The sequence below is a fragment of the Talpa europaea genome (assembly GCF_964194135.1).
Source record: "Talpa europaea genome assembly, chromosome: 3".
NCBI lineage: Eukaryota > Metazoa > Chordata > Mammalia > Eulipotyphla > Talpidae > Talpa > Talpa europaea.
This window is the reverse complement of record NC_140069.1, coordinates 103,892,843-103,908,276: the sequence shown is the minus strand read 5'-3', so window position 1 is coordinate 103,908,276 and position 15,434 is coordinate 103,892,843. Positions and strand designations below refer to the sequence as shown.

General features: G+C 37.0%; 1 protein-coding gene across 4 annotated transcripts in view; it reads left to right on the top strand.

The window, feature by feature from the left end:
• The window catches only part of PDE1C (phosphodiesterase 1C), a gene marked incomplete at both ends in the record, with an annotated part of 491,455 nt that overhangs the window by 408,335 nt on the left and 67,686 nt on the right, over positions 1-15,434 (top strand). For all 4 annotated transcript variants that reach the window (XM_084229771.1, XM_084229773.1, XM_084229772.1 and 1 more), the window contains 4 exons: positions 2,335-2,463; positions 4,173-4,274; positions 4,804-4,924; positions 14,416-14,497. In XM_084229771.1, coding sequence (XP_084085897.1) covers positions 2,335-2,463; positions 4,173-4,274; positions 4,804-4,924; positions 14,416-14,497 — 434 coding nt within the window. The remainder of the gene's footprint in view (positions 1-2,334; positions 2,464-4,172; positions 4,275-4,803; positions 4,925-14,415; positions 14,498-15,434) is intronic.

Sequence of the window (15,434 nt, the reverse complement as noted above, 5' to 3'; positions counted from 1 at the left end):
GGAAGGTGCTTGTCACCTTCTTATTTGCACATGGTTGCTCTATTGTACATTCTAGAAAAATAAAACTTCAAACAAGAGATCAGTGGGTCAGCTTTGATCAAGTACTAGAGTTTAAGAGGCTATCTGCCTAATTTTCACATTTTATTCACATCTAGCCTAGATATCCTCTTTTTCTGCATTCTAATGCAGAAATTTGTTGATTTACATATGAACAATGCCTACTCTATCTGTTTCTGAAAGGATGTGAAACAGTTTCCATAAAGGCTGAGATGCCATGTAAACTAAATCAGGACAAACAAGCATGGAGCTTCCATTGACATGGAAAATAATAGAAGCTTCTTACCCTCTGATCTCTGGGGTCCTGGTGATACTCTCCTCATCCTCCCTGATTTCATCTCTTTTCTGTTCAGTGCTTGCAGTTCCCCCTGACACAGGATTTGGGGAGCCAGGTAGTCCCACATAGGCAACTTCCCCAAAGGCAACCTGCATGCCCTCTCAGTGGGCACAAATCTCAGGGGGGCACTCACTAATTAATTCTGGTGTTTTTCTCTTACCAAATTGCAAATTTATTCTCATTATTCCTCCAGCACAGAATTCTAGGCAAGAATACCAGCCAGCTGTCCTTTCCATTTAGGATTAAACCCGCTGTGCCTCTTCCTTATCCTCTAAAAACTTACCTTCTCTCAAGACAATGATATGGAACTGAAGACCCTGACTGGCTTTCATTGGGCCCTGGCATAGAAATCAAAAGAAGCTAGAATTTGGAGAGAGGCAACAAGACAAAGAATATAGCAGGGAGGGGTGAGAGTTTAATACCAAATAAATACCAATTTCTCTTGAAAAACAGGTGCACTCTCCAGATAGATTTGTGTTCTTTAAATCAATCTGTATGTATATAATGAACCCAACACTTAATTATGGGGTACACAAAAGAAGACAATATTATCTGATCTCTGTGCAGAAGAGAATTTCAATAGAATGGAGGACAAAAGGACTTAAGCCCCTTGCTTCATTTTCTACCTCCTGCCTCCTCACAGTCTCAGCTGCTGCCAAACAGTCTTTTGTAGTCCTGTTGTAAGATTTTTAAATCCAGAGGGTTCCACAGAGCAGCCGTGTTTATTGGCTGTCTGCAGGTAGAGCCCTTGCTCTGAGGACAGAGGCTGTGGTGACTAGCCCAGCAGGAAGATAGGTGGCTGAAGGAGCAGTTATATGTGGATCTTGACTGGAGACAGTAGCAGAACTAGTCACAACTCAGAGGGAAATGGCTTAATTTCAGGAATTAGAAAATAACTGGATGTCACAAAATACACATCAGTGGGTACCTTACTTACTTGACAGGTAGAAGATCAGCTCTTTCAGCCAGGATGTGCATGTTTGGTGTCAAGTCCATTGGAGTAAGAAAAATTCCAGTGAGTTTAGTTAAACTGGGTTCGGAAGGAATTTTAAACATTGGCCTTCTTCAACAGAGCTTTATCCAAAGCATGTCAGCCCTTGTTATCCCTGTTCAGAAAGCTAAGTCTGTAACCTCTTCTCTTTGAGGGACACAATGTTACACCTAACACTTGAAAGATATGCTGCATATATCCCAAAGTTTCGCTAATGACAGGTGGAAATTATTTTGGGGAGACGGATCCAGCTCTCAGAAGACCTCACCTTTATCCCAACCCTGCCCTTTCTCCGCTGTAGGACTCTGAGAAGTCATTTACACCTCTGGAACCCAGCTTTCTTGATGAGAAACAAATAAGCTCTAGTAATTTAATATTTCTTTAAATTAAAGATGTTGAAATATCACACAGCTTTGTGTATAGTGCCATTCAGCTGTGGAGTTGCTTTGGGGAGAGTGACTAACAATTGTGTGGTTCTTACATTCTTTACTTTTATCTGTCCACTTGTGACTTCTGCTGGGCAAAATTTTAATATCAAACAACTACCAAAGGAACTTAGAACTGTAGCCACAGGGTGTTCTGTGTTCAGAGAGTTGCAACTAAAACAAATAAATTCTCTTGCTGAATAGAATAAGAATAAAAAAAAATAAAATCATTCCAGAAAATATAAGAAAATTGACTTGACCTGCATTTTTAAAACTCACTGTTGCCACTAGGACAGATGATTCAGATCTGGTTATGGAACAGTTTTTGAAGAGTTGGACATCACATCCACATATTAACAAAACATTCTACATATCTATTGGTAATTTGTAGTGTTAGAACTTTTTGCTTGATATAATTTGCATGGGGGCAAAAAATAATTGCTAAATATAGGAAAAACAGATGGTGCATTGGACAACCTCGAGCATTGTACATCCTAAATTTCTTTGCTTGGCTGTCTCTTCAGGTCTGATCCAGCTATTCTGTACAACGATAGGTCTGTATTAGAAAATCACCACTTAAGTGCAGCTTATCGCCTTCTGCAAGAAGATGAGGAAATGAATATTTTGATCAACCTCTCAAAGGATGACTGGAGGTAAGGATGAGACAGGAGAGATATTTGGAGGCCAGGAAAGAACTGTGAGATGAAGTGTGCTGCTTTGGAAGAAATAATACCCTGTTTGAAATTTGTATTATTCTCTCTTTTTCTCTCCCCCAGTTCCCAAACACTCTGTGTCTCTTTTTTTGGACACAAGTATTCAAAAATTTTGCTAAGAAAAGTATTTTGACATGTAAAAGTAACATTAGATATCTAGTTCTGTTACCTGTATGACACTGTGTCTAAATATAGAAACACCTGACTTTGAATATGACAAAGTTACTATTGATATGATGTTTAGGAAGTTAATCAACTCTTTACACTTCTTCAATATTTGATTTCTAGAAGAGAATTATTATTTGCCCTGTGACTTGGTGAGGGCTAGCTTAAGTAATATAATCTATTTAGGATGCTTAACACACTTTGTGGCACACACAGCAAGCCTGCAAATCATTCTTGCTATAAATATAGATGAAGGTGTTTCAAAGCTTTTAGGCAAAATCATTTAAGTCTTTACAAAGTTCTGAATCTATTTTGATGGAAATAGTATTTGTATTTAAATTAAATGATCTGCAGTTTATAGAGGATCTGTATGACAGCTATTCTGCAAGGAATGCAGAGAAAGCAGCCATACTGAGCCATAAACGTAAAACTGATTTCCAGTAAGAGTTTGCCACTAGTTTCTATGCAGCTCCAGTTTATTAAAAGATAGGAGAGTATTTGGCTTGAAAAATTATTATTGGAAAAATGCTAGATTCAGCCAGAATCTAAAAAATACAGAGCATTTCAGTTAATCAATGCATGTCTTCTGGATAAAAAAGGAGTCCTCTATCCAATTAAAATGGTTGTAAAAGTGTAATGAAATATTTGAATATGGCAAGAAAGGCTTCATGAATATTCAGACATATCAGGGTTTGGAAGGATTTGTGTGAGGTCTTATTTAGAAGTATATTCCTGGTCTCAAGAAAATCTAATCAAGTGCTTCAAAAACGTGCTTCGTTGCCTCTTACCATTTTTTCAAACCATAGATATGCCACTTCAATTATCAATATTTTTGGTAAGACTTTTCTATTTCTATTTAATTCTAGTTCTGTTAAAGAAAAAGTAGTTAGGTATTTTTTATTCTCATTTTTGTATGATCATAGCTTCTTTGATCTTTGCAGTCTACTTGAGGGTTAGCGAGGCTAGTATCGGAATATCTAAATGCAAGGTACCAGAGCAGACCAGAACACATCAGTTCACAGCTCACACAAAAAAACAAGGCTCACACTAGGACACAATCCTAGTCATTTATCTCTGTATTCCTGTTGGCAGTACCAATGTACACGATGTACCAATGTTAGCTTATCAATTGCAACAAATGCTGCAAGATGTTAAATAATACTGGTCCTATAATACTGGTCCTAATCAGGGAACCTGTGCTGGGAAGAGGGAATGTATGGGAGCTCTCTGTACTATTTGGAATTTTTCCTGTGAGTTAATTTCCCAAATGATGTGTGCATTCCACATACTATATTTGTAATAAATGATTTCTTTAACCCTTAACTTTTATTCCTCATAAAAAAGCCTACCTAAAAGGATCCCATTAGATTAGAAATGTCACAAGTAATTAACTGATTTTGATTAGAAATGGAAAAAATATTTACTTTCCATTTTTTAAATTCCTCTTCTTCCCCTGCCCCACGCCAACCCCATGTCTTTAAAAGGGAATTTCGGACTTTGGTAATTGAGATGGTGATGGCCACGGATATGTCCTGTCATTTCCAACAAATCAAAGCAATGAAGACTGCCCTGCAGCAGCCAGAAGCGTGAGTGCTCTTGTGACATCCTCTGTTGTTTAGCTGTTGGGAATGGCTGTCCACATCTTAAAGACATACCTCCTTCAATGGAACTTTGACTGGTCTCATAAAGTGGGGGGTAATTAGAGGGGTGATAGGCAAATTGAACATCTCATATCCTGTTCTTCTCAGGATGGCAATAAATAGTAAAGCCAGTAACAATCTATCCTAATTAGACTTTAAAATGCTTCCCTTTGGAAAAAGGAATTTATCAAAGATCCACTTGATGCAGAAGCAACAAATAAAAATCAGTGAGCGACGCTTGGATTCTTGTCTTTTGGAATCATGCAGTCATTCCAGAAATAGTTTTGATTCTGAGGTGCCTCTCAATAAACATGGAGATGAAGCTGATGAATACCCCATTTGTAGGATGGAATGATGCTTTGTGCCAACTCAGGGTTTAAGATGGGAGAATGGAAGGGATTAAATTTAATGAATTTTTCCAAGTCTATGGAGGTTTTGATCACTTTGTCATTGTGTTTGGTCCTTTGGGTTTTAGGATTGAAAAACCAAAAGCCTTATCTCTGATGCTGCACACGGCAGATATTAGCCATCCAGCAAAAGCATGGGATCTCCATCATCGCTGGACAATGTCTCTCCTGGAGGAGTTCTTCAGACAGGTACCTTGTGGGTGTGCTACCCCCCAGGGCTATCATCTGTAGTTATTTTATGGACTTTATATTTTAACAATGCTAAAATAAGGACTATAGAGATTACAGGAATTTTCTTTGGGGAAGGAGGATTTGCGGGTTATTGGTTTTGGTTTTGCCTCCTGATGATGTGATGTTTGAATCTTCCTTAAATTCTGCTTCTCAGAACAGTATGGTGTCTCTAGCCTAAGAATTTCTGTTTAAAAAGCAAAATTCTAAGCAGCAATCTTTTGTCAAAATGTCATCTGAACAGTAGTGGTGAAAGTGAATACCCTGGTCTTCTTCCTAATATTAGGGGAAATGCTTTCAGTTTTCCACTACTGAATATGATGCTAGCTTTGGATTTGCCATATATGGCCTTTATTATGTTGAGACATGTTCATTTTATTCCTGTTTGAGAGTTTCTATGATAAATGGGTGTTAAATCTATCAAATTCTTTTTCCATAGCTATTAAAATGACTATGTGACTTTAATCTTCTTGTTGGAAATGATATGATTGATTTGCATATGTTGAACCCACTTTGTATCCCTGGGATATGTCCCATTTGGTCATGGGGGATGCTTCTCTTAATATATTGCTGCATTCGATTTGCATCCCTGCCCATCCCTCCCTTATCCCTCCACCCCTACTTTCTATCCCCTCCGGTAACCAGTATATTTTGCAAAGTGCCTAAGAATTATACTTATTGTTTTGCTAGTTTGTTTTCTTTGGTTATTTATATTCCACATATGAATGAAACCATCTGGTAATTGTCTTTCACTTTCTGATTTATTTCACTTTGTATAATCACCTCAAGATCCATTCATGCTGTCCTAAAAGGCACTATTTCATCTTTTTAAATCATTGAGTAGTATTCCATTGGATATACATATCCCATAATTTGTTTATACAGTCATCTGTAATGAAAAGAAAGAAAAAGTCACCTCAGTAGTGCTTTTACTTTTTTATTCTAATGGGTGAAGCAACTGATGGTCCCCTGGATGTTGCCAAAGGGATTAAGATGTTAATCTTTAACTCCTGTCTATTATAACTGAGGGGTTGCTTCTAGCACACACGTACATGATGTCAAATTCCTAAGCCAGACATGGCAATTTGGGGGTCAAGAAATTACTGAAGCTACTCTTCCAGGTATAATTGACAGCTCCTAAGACCCAGGATTGTGTTTTCTATATGAATAGCCAGAGTCTTTATGAGTACACATTGTAAACATAGAAAGAAAAATGAGTATATAGCACCAAGACTCTTCTTAAATTCAGGCATGTGTGCTAACCTCATCTCAGAAAGAGCTGCCATTAAGACATCTGCTTCCAGACTTGGGGGTCCTGAGGTTAAAAGAATGATCATGTTAATTATAGTTGATTCAAGTTAGTTCAGTTAATTATTGTTAATTTAAGAAGGGAAGTTCATATAATGGATTCAGAGATACCTGAGATTCCATAAAACATGATTTTAACCAGCTCAACTTTGTCATCTAAATTAACAAAAGGTAGACTCTTTCAAAGATGACTCAGATTTTTGGAAGCAAGTTACTCTTGTATGATGACTCTCATTCCTGTGATTCTAGTTTGAGTGGAGAAATTGTGGAAGGTATTTGAGTCTTTCTTCTTCTGAAGCTGTCTACATTATCTGGTAATGAAGTTGGACTAGAGTTAAAAGCATATTAAACAAAGGCCAGAACACCCTTTATTGGAATTTTAATTCTAACTGCTTTGTGGCCTGGGACTCATCAGATAACTCCTCTAGTTCCCAGTGGTGCTATCTCTGATTTGCTTTTTTTTTTTTTTTTGCATAACATTAACTTATTATCAGATATTTTATTTTATTTTTTTGACATTTTACATTTTTTTCTTTTTTTAATATTAATTTTTGGGGGGGCGGGAAATAGGAATGGGAGGGATTCAGAAGGTTGGACCAGATGTGTTTTTTTTTTTAACTCAAGGTATCACATTTTTTATTGCGGCATAATTGGCACATAACATATTAGCTCTAGGTGTACCGTATAATGGTTTGATATTTATATATACTGCAAATTGATCACAATAATTCTAGTTAACATCTGTCACTGGGTGTATCCTTCCAAGCATTGCATGTTCCGTGTTTCCTTCATTCTGTCCATGGGTGTACATCAATACCACACACACACACACACACACACACACACACCTTTAAAAGGTATATATGAACACATCAGCAGGTTCCTCATTCAACATACATGTATATTTCATCTTGTAACGTCAACTCTTGGCCTCAGTTGTAAACTACAACTCTTGGTAATTTTCAAATGGATCCCAATAGCACAGGAGGAACTAGAGCTGTACAGGTGAGTCCTGGTTCTGTATACAAGTATGACACTGCCAATTCATCCCTCATTGAGGGCTTTTTTGCGCCATTTTCCAAATACCCACTCCCTTTATCATATGCTTTCTTTGATTCTGCTTTTGGGGTATATCATACCCCATATAGTTAGGAGTGTTTAATCTGTAGCAAAAGGTAGATCTTAACTAGTGTATCTATGTTGAGTATATTTTTTCCAATAAAGGAAATCTTGTGTGCATACACATATGCTTGAATTGAATGAAAATATGCTAGAGGATATGTGAAAATGACCATATTGACTTTCTTGTCTGCTGGGAATAGAATGTTAGCTCACTGGACTAGAACTATTTTCTAGTAATTATGATTCAGTAAATTATTTTTATTGACTTATTTTTTAACCCAGAGACTATAAGCCATTGTAAGTAACCTGTGTAGGAGAAATATTGCCTTAGTACTTAACTATAGATTTTAGATTGAACAATTCCAGTGGGATATCTCAATGAGAAGTTAGGTTATATTTCAAAATGAGGGAATGGTACCAGTGCCGATGAATACAACCTTCCATACTTTGCTAAAAGAATGTTGTATCTTTGGTTTTATAGCCTTATTTTACAAAATTCAAGTGACTATCTCAAGGTGCTTTTCAATGAAATACTGACTTTAAAGAAATATAAATTTATCTCCTTGGTAAATATATCTGGTAAAAATCTTGAGGTTTATTTTCTTTGTATTGCTGCATATTTTTATATTTTGCAACTCTCTTATAACCCTTTTAATTTTTCTCTGTGTAACGGGCTATTTCACCATTTTTTAAAAATTTCATGTATGAGTGTTTCTCCCTTTCTTTACTATAAAATTAGCTAATCATTTGACTCATTTATTATTTCTTTTTTATTTTATAATGCCTTAGTTGGTGTTTTTATTTTTATTAATTCATTTCTTCTACTTGAGTTAACTCTGTCCTTTTGCTAACTCCCTAACTCGAACATTTACTTATTTTCATTCTGTCTGTCTGTTTAATAGTACAAAATGTAAGGCTAGGAGTTTATCTTTTTCTCATCATCAATCTTATACACTCTGATAATGAATTTTTTTAAATGTTCTGTGATTTTTGGTTTGATATCTCTTTTACCTAAGAGTTCCTTCAGATAGAGGTAGAAGACACTATCTACTTTCTTTCTAGTTTCATAATTATTTCATGGCTTATTGAAATTTGATCAAAGATTTTTTTCATTGTTTGGAGTTTATTGTGAAATTTGTCACCTACTGTATAATTACCTTTTGTGAATGTGCATGGCTCTTAAAAAGCAGATTTATTTTCTACTTGGAAGATACAGAATTCAGAGAACACCAGGTACATCTGCCTTTTTGTAAGTTAGGCATTTTATATCATTTAAAAATATTTGATCTGTCAGGAACTGGTACATATTTCTATTCTTTTTCTATGCAGGGTAATTTTTGCTTCTGGAATGTTGATTCTATGTTATTTGGTTCTTTGTATTCCTGTTAGAACTTCAAATTTTATTGTGCCCTTTTTCAGAATAAAACCTGCTTCTTCTTTTTAATGCATTTCCCTAGAATTCAAATTCTTCTCATTTTAAGATGATGACTGTTATCTTTGCTCAACTTTTTACTTTTAACCTTAGATTTACTTTAGTTTGGGTGTGTCTTTTAAACACTGCATATAACTGAGTTTTTTTTTTTTAATGAGCCAATATAAGATTATTTCATTATTTAAATCAGCCATATAGTAACATCCATTGAAATGACAGGAATGTTTGATCTTAGGTATCATCATATTCTATATTATGCTCTCTGGTTTTTTATGGCTTCTTTATAAATAGTTCACTGTATTGTCTGTGCCATCTGCTTTGTTTTATGTTAGTTATGTATTTGTTTTTCTGATGTTTTGGAAGTTTTGTATGATATCTCTAGTTATTCTAGTAGCTAACACAATAGTGAAAACTTTCTATCTTCTATTTATTTAGACAATATTTATTGCTTCCACACCATAAAAATTAGCAAACTTCTGCTTCCTCTCACTTTTATGCAACACCTGATTTTAGGTGGTTTTATCAACTTGCTTAATTTTTTTGTGGTCTGTACCTTTATTCTTTAAATATAGCTCTATTTCTTTATATCTCTATATATCTATTCATTTATATTTTATTTTATTTATTTTTTATTTTATATATTTTTACATCATTTTTCATTTTTGCACAAGGTATGCATTTTCATCTGGTTATATTCCCCATACAATTCCCACCTTCTTATTTTGACCCTAATCCCTCCTTCCCTCCCCCCACAGTGTGTTTCTGGTTAATAGTTGCTTGTTGATTTTGATTTTCACTTTATTATAATTAGTCTTTCAGGTATGATTTTTGTAAAAATAGGGAAAGGTATGGACTGATTCCACAATGGATAAGGATGCAAGTATTCATTCAATACCTTACAATACCTTTCCCCGTTTTTCTTTCATAACTCTTGCTACTCTTTGTTGACTATATTATTTCTAAAGTGACCTGATTTTCTAAATGAACATGCTATTTCACGTGCTACATGTGCTTTACAAAAATCATACCTGAAACAGTAGGCTCGGAAAGAAAAATCTGGCAAAAGCTAGAGTCTTCAGATCTTCATGTCCTGATTCTACTCGATGCTGTCACGTTGGCAAAGCTTGGTCTGTGCAGCTACAGCTTGGCCAGAGTTGTTCCTTGAGTACTTTCTTTTAGAAGCACTAATGAAGCCACATTTTTGAGTGCTTACAGGCTTTTCTGCTGCTGTTGTGTTTGGGTCATAGCTTGCTTGGGTATGAAATTTTTCAAATCAAACTTTCTTTTGTTGAGGTCTTATTTGGATTTCTCTCAAATGTCTTCTATTTGTGAGGTTGCTATGGAGAGGTCAGATGCCAGTCTGGAATCATTTCCATGTCTAGGTGATATATTTTTTGCTCATGTGCCGTAGGCATTATTTCTTTACCTTTGAATCTTTAGCTTTTCTTGGGATTGGTGTGTTCTTTTTCTCTATGGAGTCACATTACATTGATTAAATATTGACGTTATTCCTTTTCCATTGCTTAGTTCTTTTATTTAGGAAAAACTGTCACTCATATATTGCCTCTCTTTGGTTTCTCTTCCATATTTCCTTTAATTCTCTAAATTTTGGATCAATGGTGTTTGTTTACGGCCTGCTGTTTTCTTCCCTGACCTGCATGTCCCTCGATGTGCCTTCATCAGGAACAATTCTTTGCATTGATGCCCATGCAGTCTTTACTTTTCCGGTCTGAGCTCCTGTTTTTACTGAGTCCTTACCTTAATAATTTCAGGAATTTCTTTCTACTCACGGCACTATATTTGGTCACTCAGTGGCACCATTTTTGGGTGAGTGTTCCCTATCTGATTTTTCCCTCCTTCTTATTATTTTCCTTTTTTTAATGGAGGTATATTTTCATTCATTTTTTTTTTCTTGGTGGTGGTGTGCTGCTGTTATTTCTCTCCATCCTCCTCCTCTTTCTTCCTTTTATTAGTTACTATCTTTGAATGAAATATATTATTTTTAAATCAACTATTTGTAAATGTGTTCCTTCCAAGGAGGAGCCAGAATAGCAATATCCTAAACAAGCTGGGATTCCCTTTGGTTTGTTGTGAGGCTTTTAAGTGTGTGTGTGTGTTCACGTGCATGTGAGTGTGAGCGTGTTAGCTTTTACTTCTTCCCAGTCACTGGTGACAGCAGGTGTCAGGCCTCTCACAGTTCACACACCCTCTCACCGTGCCCCTGTGTTTCCTTACTCAGCTCCTCCTTCTTCACTATACCTGGGGCTAAATAGGGCCCAGGCTTGCTCTTCACACCTGCATGTACTGTCTATTCTGAATTGTCTTCTTCAAGAGTTTTTGAGACTTGCAGCCGTAATCTTCATCTCTGGGAACCTTACCTCCCCCATGATGCAACATTCGACAGTCCTATATCATGTAATTTTGCATTGAGATAACAGATTTTTTTCTAGATTTGTGTTTGTGTTTCTCATTGTTCTTGGTTTGTGAAGGTAAGTTCTGAGAGGAAAGGATAAAGTTGTCTTTGTTATACTATCTTAAATCCAAAATCATGATAGATTTCTCATACCTCATATTTATAACTTCTTCCCCTGAGAAATAAGCTGGTACGTTTCTGCATTTTATTTGGCTGGGTGCTTTTGTTATCTTCCCAGTCAAATAAGTTTTCTTGATTCTACCTGAAAAGATTCCCTGGAAATGTAACCTAAAGATCTTTCAAAGCTCATGCATCGCAGGTGCCCTCTGCCCTGTGAACTTCCCATACAAAAAGAACCTTTGCTTCTCTTAATTGATATGTTGCTTATTACATAGAGCTGCTGTAGCAAACATACCCAAAATGTTTGACAACACACATAGGTGTGTGTACGACAGGTGTTTCTTGACTGGCAGGTGCTTTATGATAAGCGGTGATTTTAGACCCAGAGTTTACCAGCCACACGGCTTCCATGGTACTTGTCCGTATCAGATCTACAAAAGAGACGATACTGGAGAAGTAGGCATGGAAGACTTTTTTTTTTGTATTGAGTTAACCTTGGTTTACAACACTGTATATGATTTGGAAGTATCTGATCACTGCTTTCAGGTGTTGGTAAACACACCCACCACCAACACCCCTGCAGTCCTCCACCGTATCCTTTGTTCCTCATCCCCACTTTGCTCTTTCTCCTCTCCCTTCCCTTCTGGTAACCTCAGTCCTACAAGGCATACGAGATTTTATAGGTGAGAACTGTGACAGAAATACATCCCTTCTCCTCTTGTTTTATTATCTGGCATTAACTGGTAGAGATTCTGGGAAGTGTGCTAGCTGCAGGATAGGAAATGGAGGATGGAGTTTGGTGAACAGCTAACTGCCTCATTACTCCCCCTACTTGCCTGTCATAAATGTCCTGACTACTTCTAACCAGATTCATCTTTTCATTTATTCAACAAATATTCTTGTGTTCTTTTGTAGACTGACTACACGAGCTTCTCATTCAGAGTTATCTTAACCCCCACCTGAGGAATAATAGTTATTTATTTTCCTGCAGTGTCCTGGAAGAAAAAAAGTATGAGTTAAAAGAAAATCCTTTGTGTCAGCTAAGACCTTTGCCCTTTTAAAAACATACTGAACTCTTTTATAAAGCAGAAAATGTGTAATTCCACCAGAGCCAGTAGTTATGAGTCATGCAGTACTGAATTATCATTCAAGTTGAATTCACCTTTAGAAGAACATCCATCCATATTATCTTCCAAACTTTTCTTTCCATTTCATAAAAGTATCTGTCCTCCAAAGGAAATTCATTGACCACTATTTTAGAATAGCCTTTTAACAGGTGAGTATACCAGCTCAATGAAATCCCATAGTTGTAAGTGATGGGCAGATAGAGGTGCGTGGGCAAGCCCATGGGATAAAAAGTTATTTAATATCATGTAGATTTTCAGAAATAAATGCTTCAAATTAATACTTGCATGTTATTAGTCATGTGATTCATGTTCACTATCTCTTCTTCCAAACCTCCAGCCCGCATTAAAATATGCTAAGAACTTGTATCCCAATTAAGCAGGGGACAAAAATGGGTTTAACTAGTTTTAACTGAGCTAGTCTTACTGAACAGCTACAAGGACAATTTATGTTATGAATGCTCTTCCTTTTCATCATCCTATCCAAGTAAAAATAATTGGGAGTAAATCATTTTTATCATGCCCCTTATAGATGGCATAACTCTCAGCAAGGCAAACTCAGAAACAGAGAAGCCATTGTGCCTGATGGGGTGTCTGCACAGGAAAGGGTGCAGAGGAACTGAGACACTTAAGGGCTGTTGAGAGGCCCTTGGATTGCTTTAGCTCCCATCATGAGCCCTCTGTTCAGCTTCCTTAACGTCTATTCCTTTTCCGGCCTTTCATTAGATGCTAAATGTGTGTGAACTGGTGTCCTTTCTCTTTGGTAGCATGCCTTACAAAGAAAATGCATTCTGTTTTTGAATTAGGTCTGAATTTTAAACTAGGTTGTTATTACTCTTTACTTACTATTGATTTTGTTGGTGATATTTATTGTAATCAGAATGTATTAGGCATAACATATTTACTAAATGCTTCTCAAACCTTGACTTAAAAATTAGAGATACCTGTTGGGAAACAATAATAGTTCTTTATTATTTATTTACATGCATTTTGTCATTAATCTTCATCATAAGCTAACGAGGTAGGGATTATTATCCTCCAGTTTATAGCACCTAAAACTGAAATGTAGGAAGGGAAAATAGCCTACAGGTAGTAGGAGAAAGAGAAGACTCAAACCCAAGTCAGAAGTCATTAACCTATGCAGATGCTTTCCTGGTAAAGTGAATCAGCACAACTTCACACTTTAAGAAGGGGATGGAGGTCTTCCTTTTCTTCCAATGTGTGATGGGGGCGTTGAGTTTCTGGTTCTGATTTTTAAAACCCTCTCCATCATGATTTGGACTTTTATGGCACTTGCTTGCTATAGTGATGCCTTTTGAGAAGCAATTGAAAATATATTGGCCAGAGAACCATGTTTTATTGTTCTCTGATTCAGTAAGCTCAAGGAATTATTTATCCTGCTGCTTTATTTGTCCACTTTTCATTATAGACTGAGCCCTGTGGTTAAGGACCCAGAAGCGTTTGCTGCAGTTGTATGTAGCTTTTGGTAGCACTTGGAGAATAAATCCATGGCAGTTCAGTTAGATTTGTTTTGGACACTGCCCATGGCTAGGAGGGGTGCACTGGTTCCAGAAAGACCAGGGGTGGACACAGGACCACTTGAGAACAGAGGAATTCTGACTGCAGTGTTGGCTCCAAGCCACAGGACGGGTTGCTTTTCTTACTTTCCTCAGGGGACCTATTGCTGCCTGATGAGGCTTTCTCTACAACAGCATGTGCCTTTGCAGTTGGATGGAGTGATTGGACCCCAGAGGGCTTCAGCCTCTTGGTGTCTTTTATGCAGAAGAGCAGACCCCATAAAGACTTATTACATAATGTAATTGTAATAATTAACATAAAGACCATTGACCTTCGGAGCAGTTGAAGTCGCTAAGTCAAATTTGGGAGGTTCAGCCTAATGTTCTTAATTTACTATGACCTCTTATTTTTCTAGGGTGACAGAGAAGCAGAACTGGGGCTGCCTTTTTCTCCTCTGTGTGACCGAAAGTCAACCATGGTTGCTCAGTCCCAAGTAGGTAAGTGTTTGCCAGCCCTTTGGACAGACAAACCGGAGAGGTGTCCATAGAAGTAAACTCAGTCACTCTCAGTGATTTTTCTCCTGGGAACCTGGCTTCCATCTTGCCCTGCTGTGTTCGGGGCTTTGGCTGCCTGAGTTGATGGAGCCGCTATCCCCATACTTTTCTTCCTGGTTCATGGACTGGCTCAGCACCTCTCTGTCGTCCCCATCATTCCCTGCCAAGACACAAGGGAGCTTCAGATCTCCAAGACGATGACAAGAATTAGTGGCAGAATGCCCATTCTGCTTCATCAATTCATTCTGCCTGCAGTAGCATAAGTCTCCATGACATTTCTCATCATTTATGCTTCTTCTGCTTCTGTTCCAGGAGATCCTCATTCTTGGATCCCTACTTCCAGGAATGGCACATTTTAAATGTTTTCGTCCTCCCTTCCTTTCTGTTCAAAAAAAAACTTTAGCACTTTTTTTCCTTTTTGGTAAGAATAACTTTTGTGCTGCTAATAGCCTTAAAATATGTATATAACAAAAAATACTCAGATGAGAGAGTGCCAGTGCCAAACATAAATTAAATGTCACCAGTTATCTCCTCTGCAAAAGAGTCTGAAGTCATTCAAAAAATAAATCCAACAAGGATTTATTGTGTTTTGAGCACTTACTCATTTTTTTTTTTTTCATAATAATAGATTGAGTCCCTGTTAGGTGTTGGGCACTGATGAGCACTACAATAGATGTTACAAAAAAACAAAGACAAATTGTACATAGAATCTTCTCTCAGAGATGTAAGGCATGAAAACAAAATCTATTGAAGTATCATGACACTAGGAAGAGTTGGCATGAAGTACACCCAGGTACAACAGAGTACGTGAATCCCTAGACATAGAAAAACTTGTTGAAGAGCAGTATTTGAGTTGAGTCTTAAAAGATAAGTAGGCAGT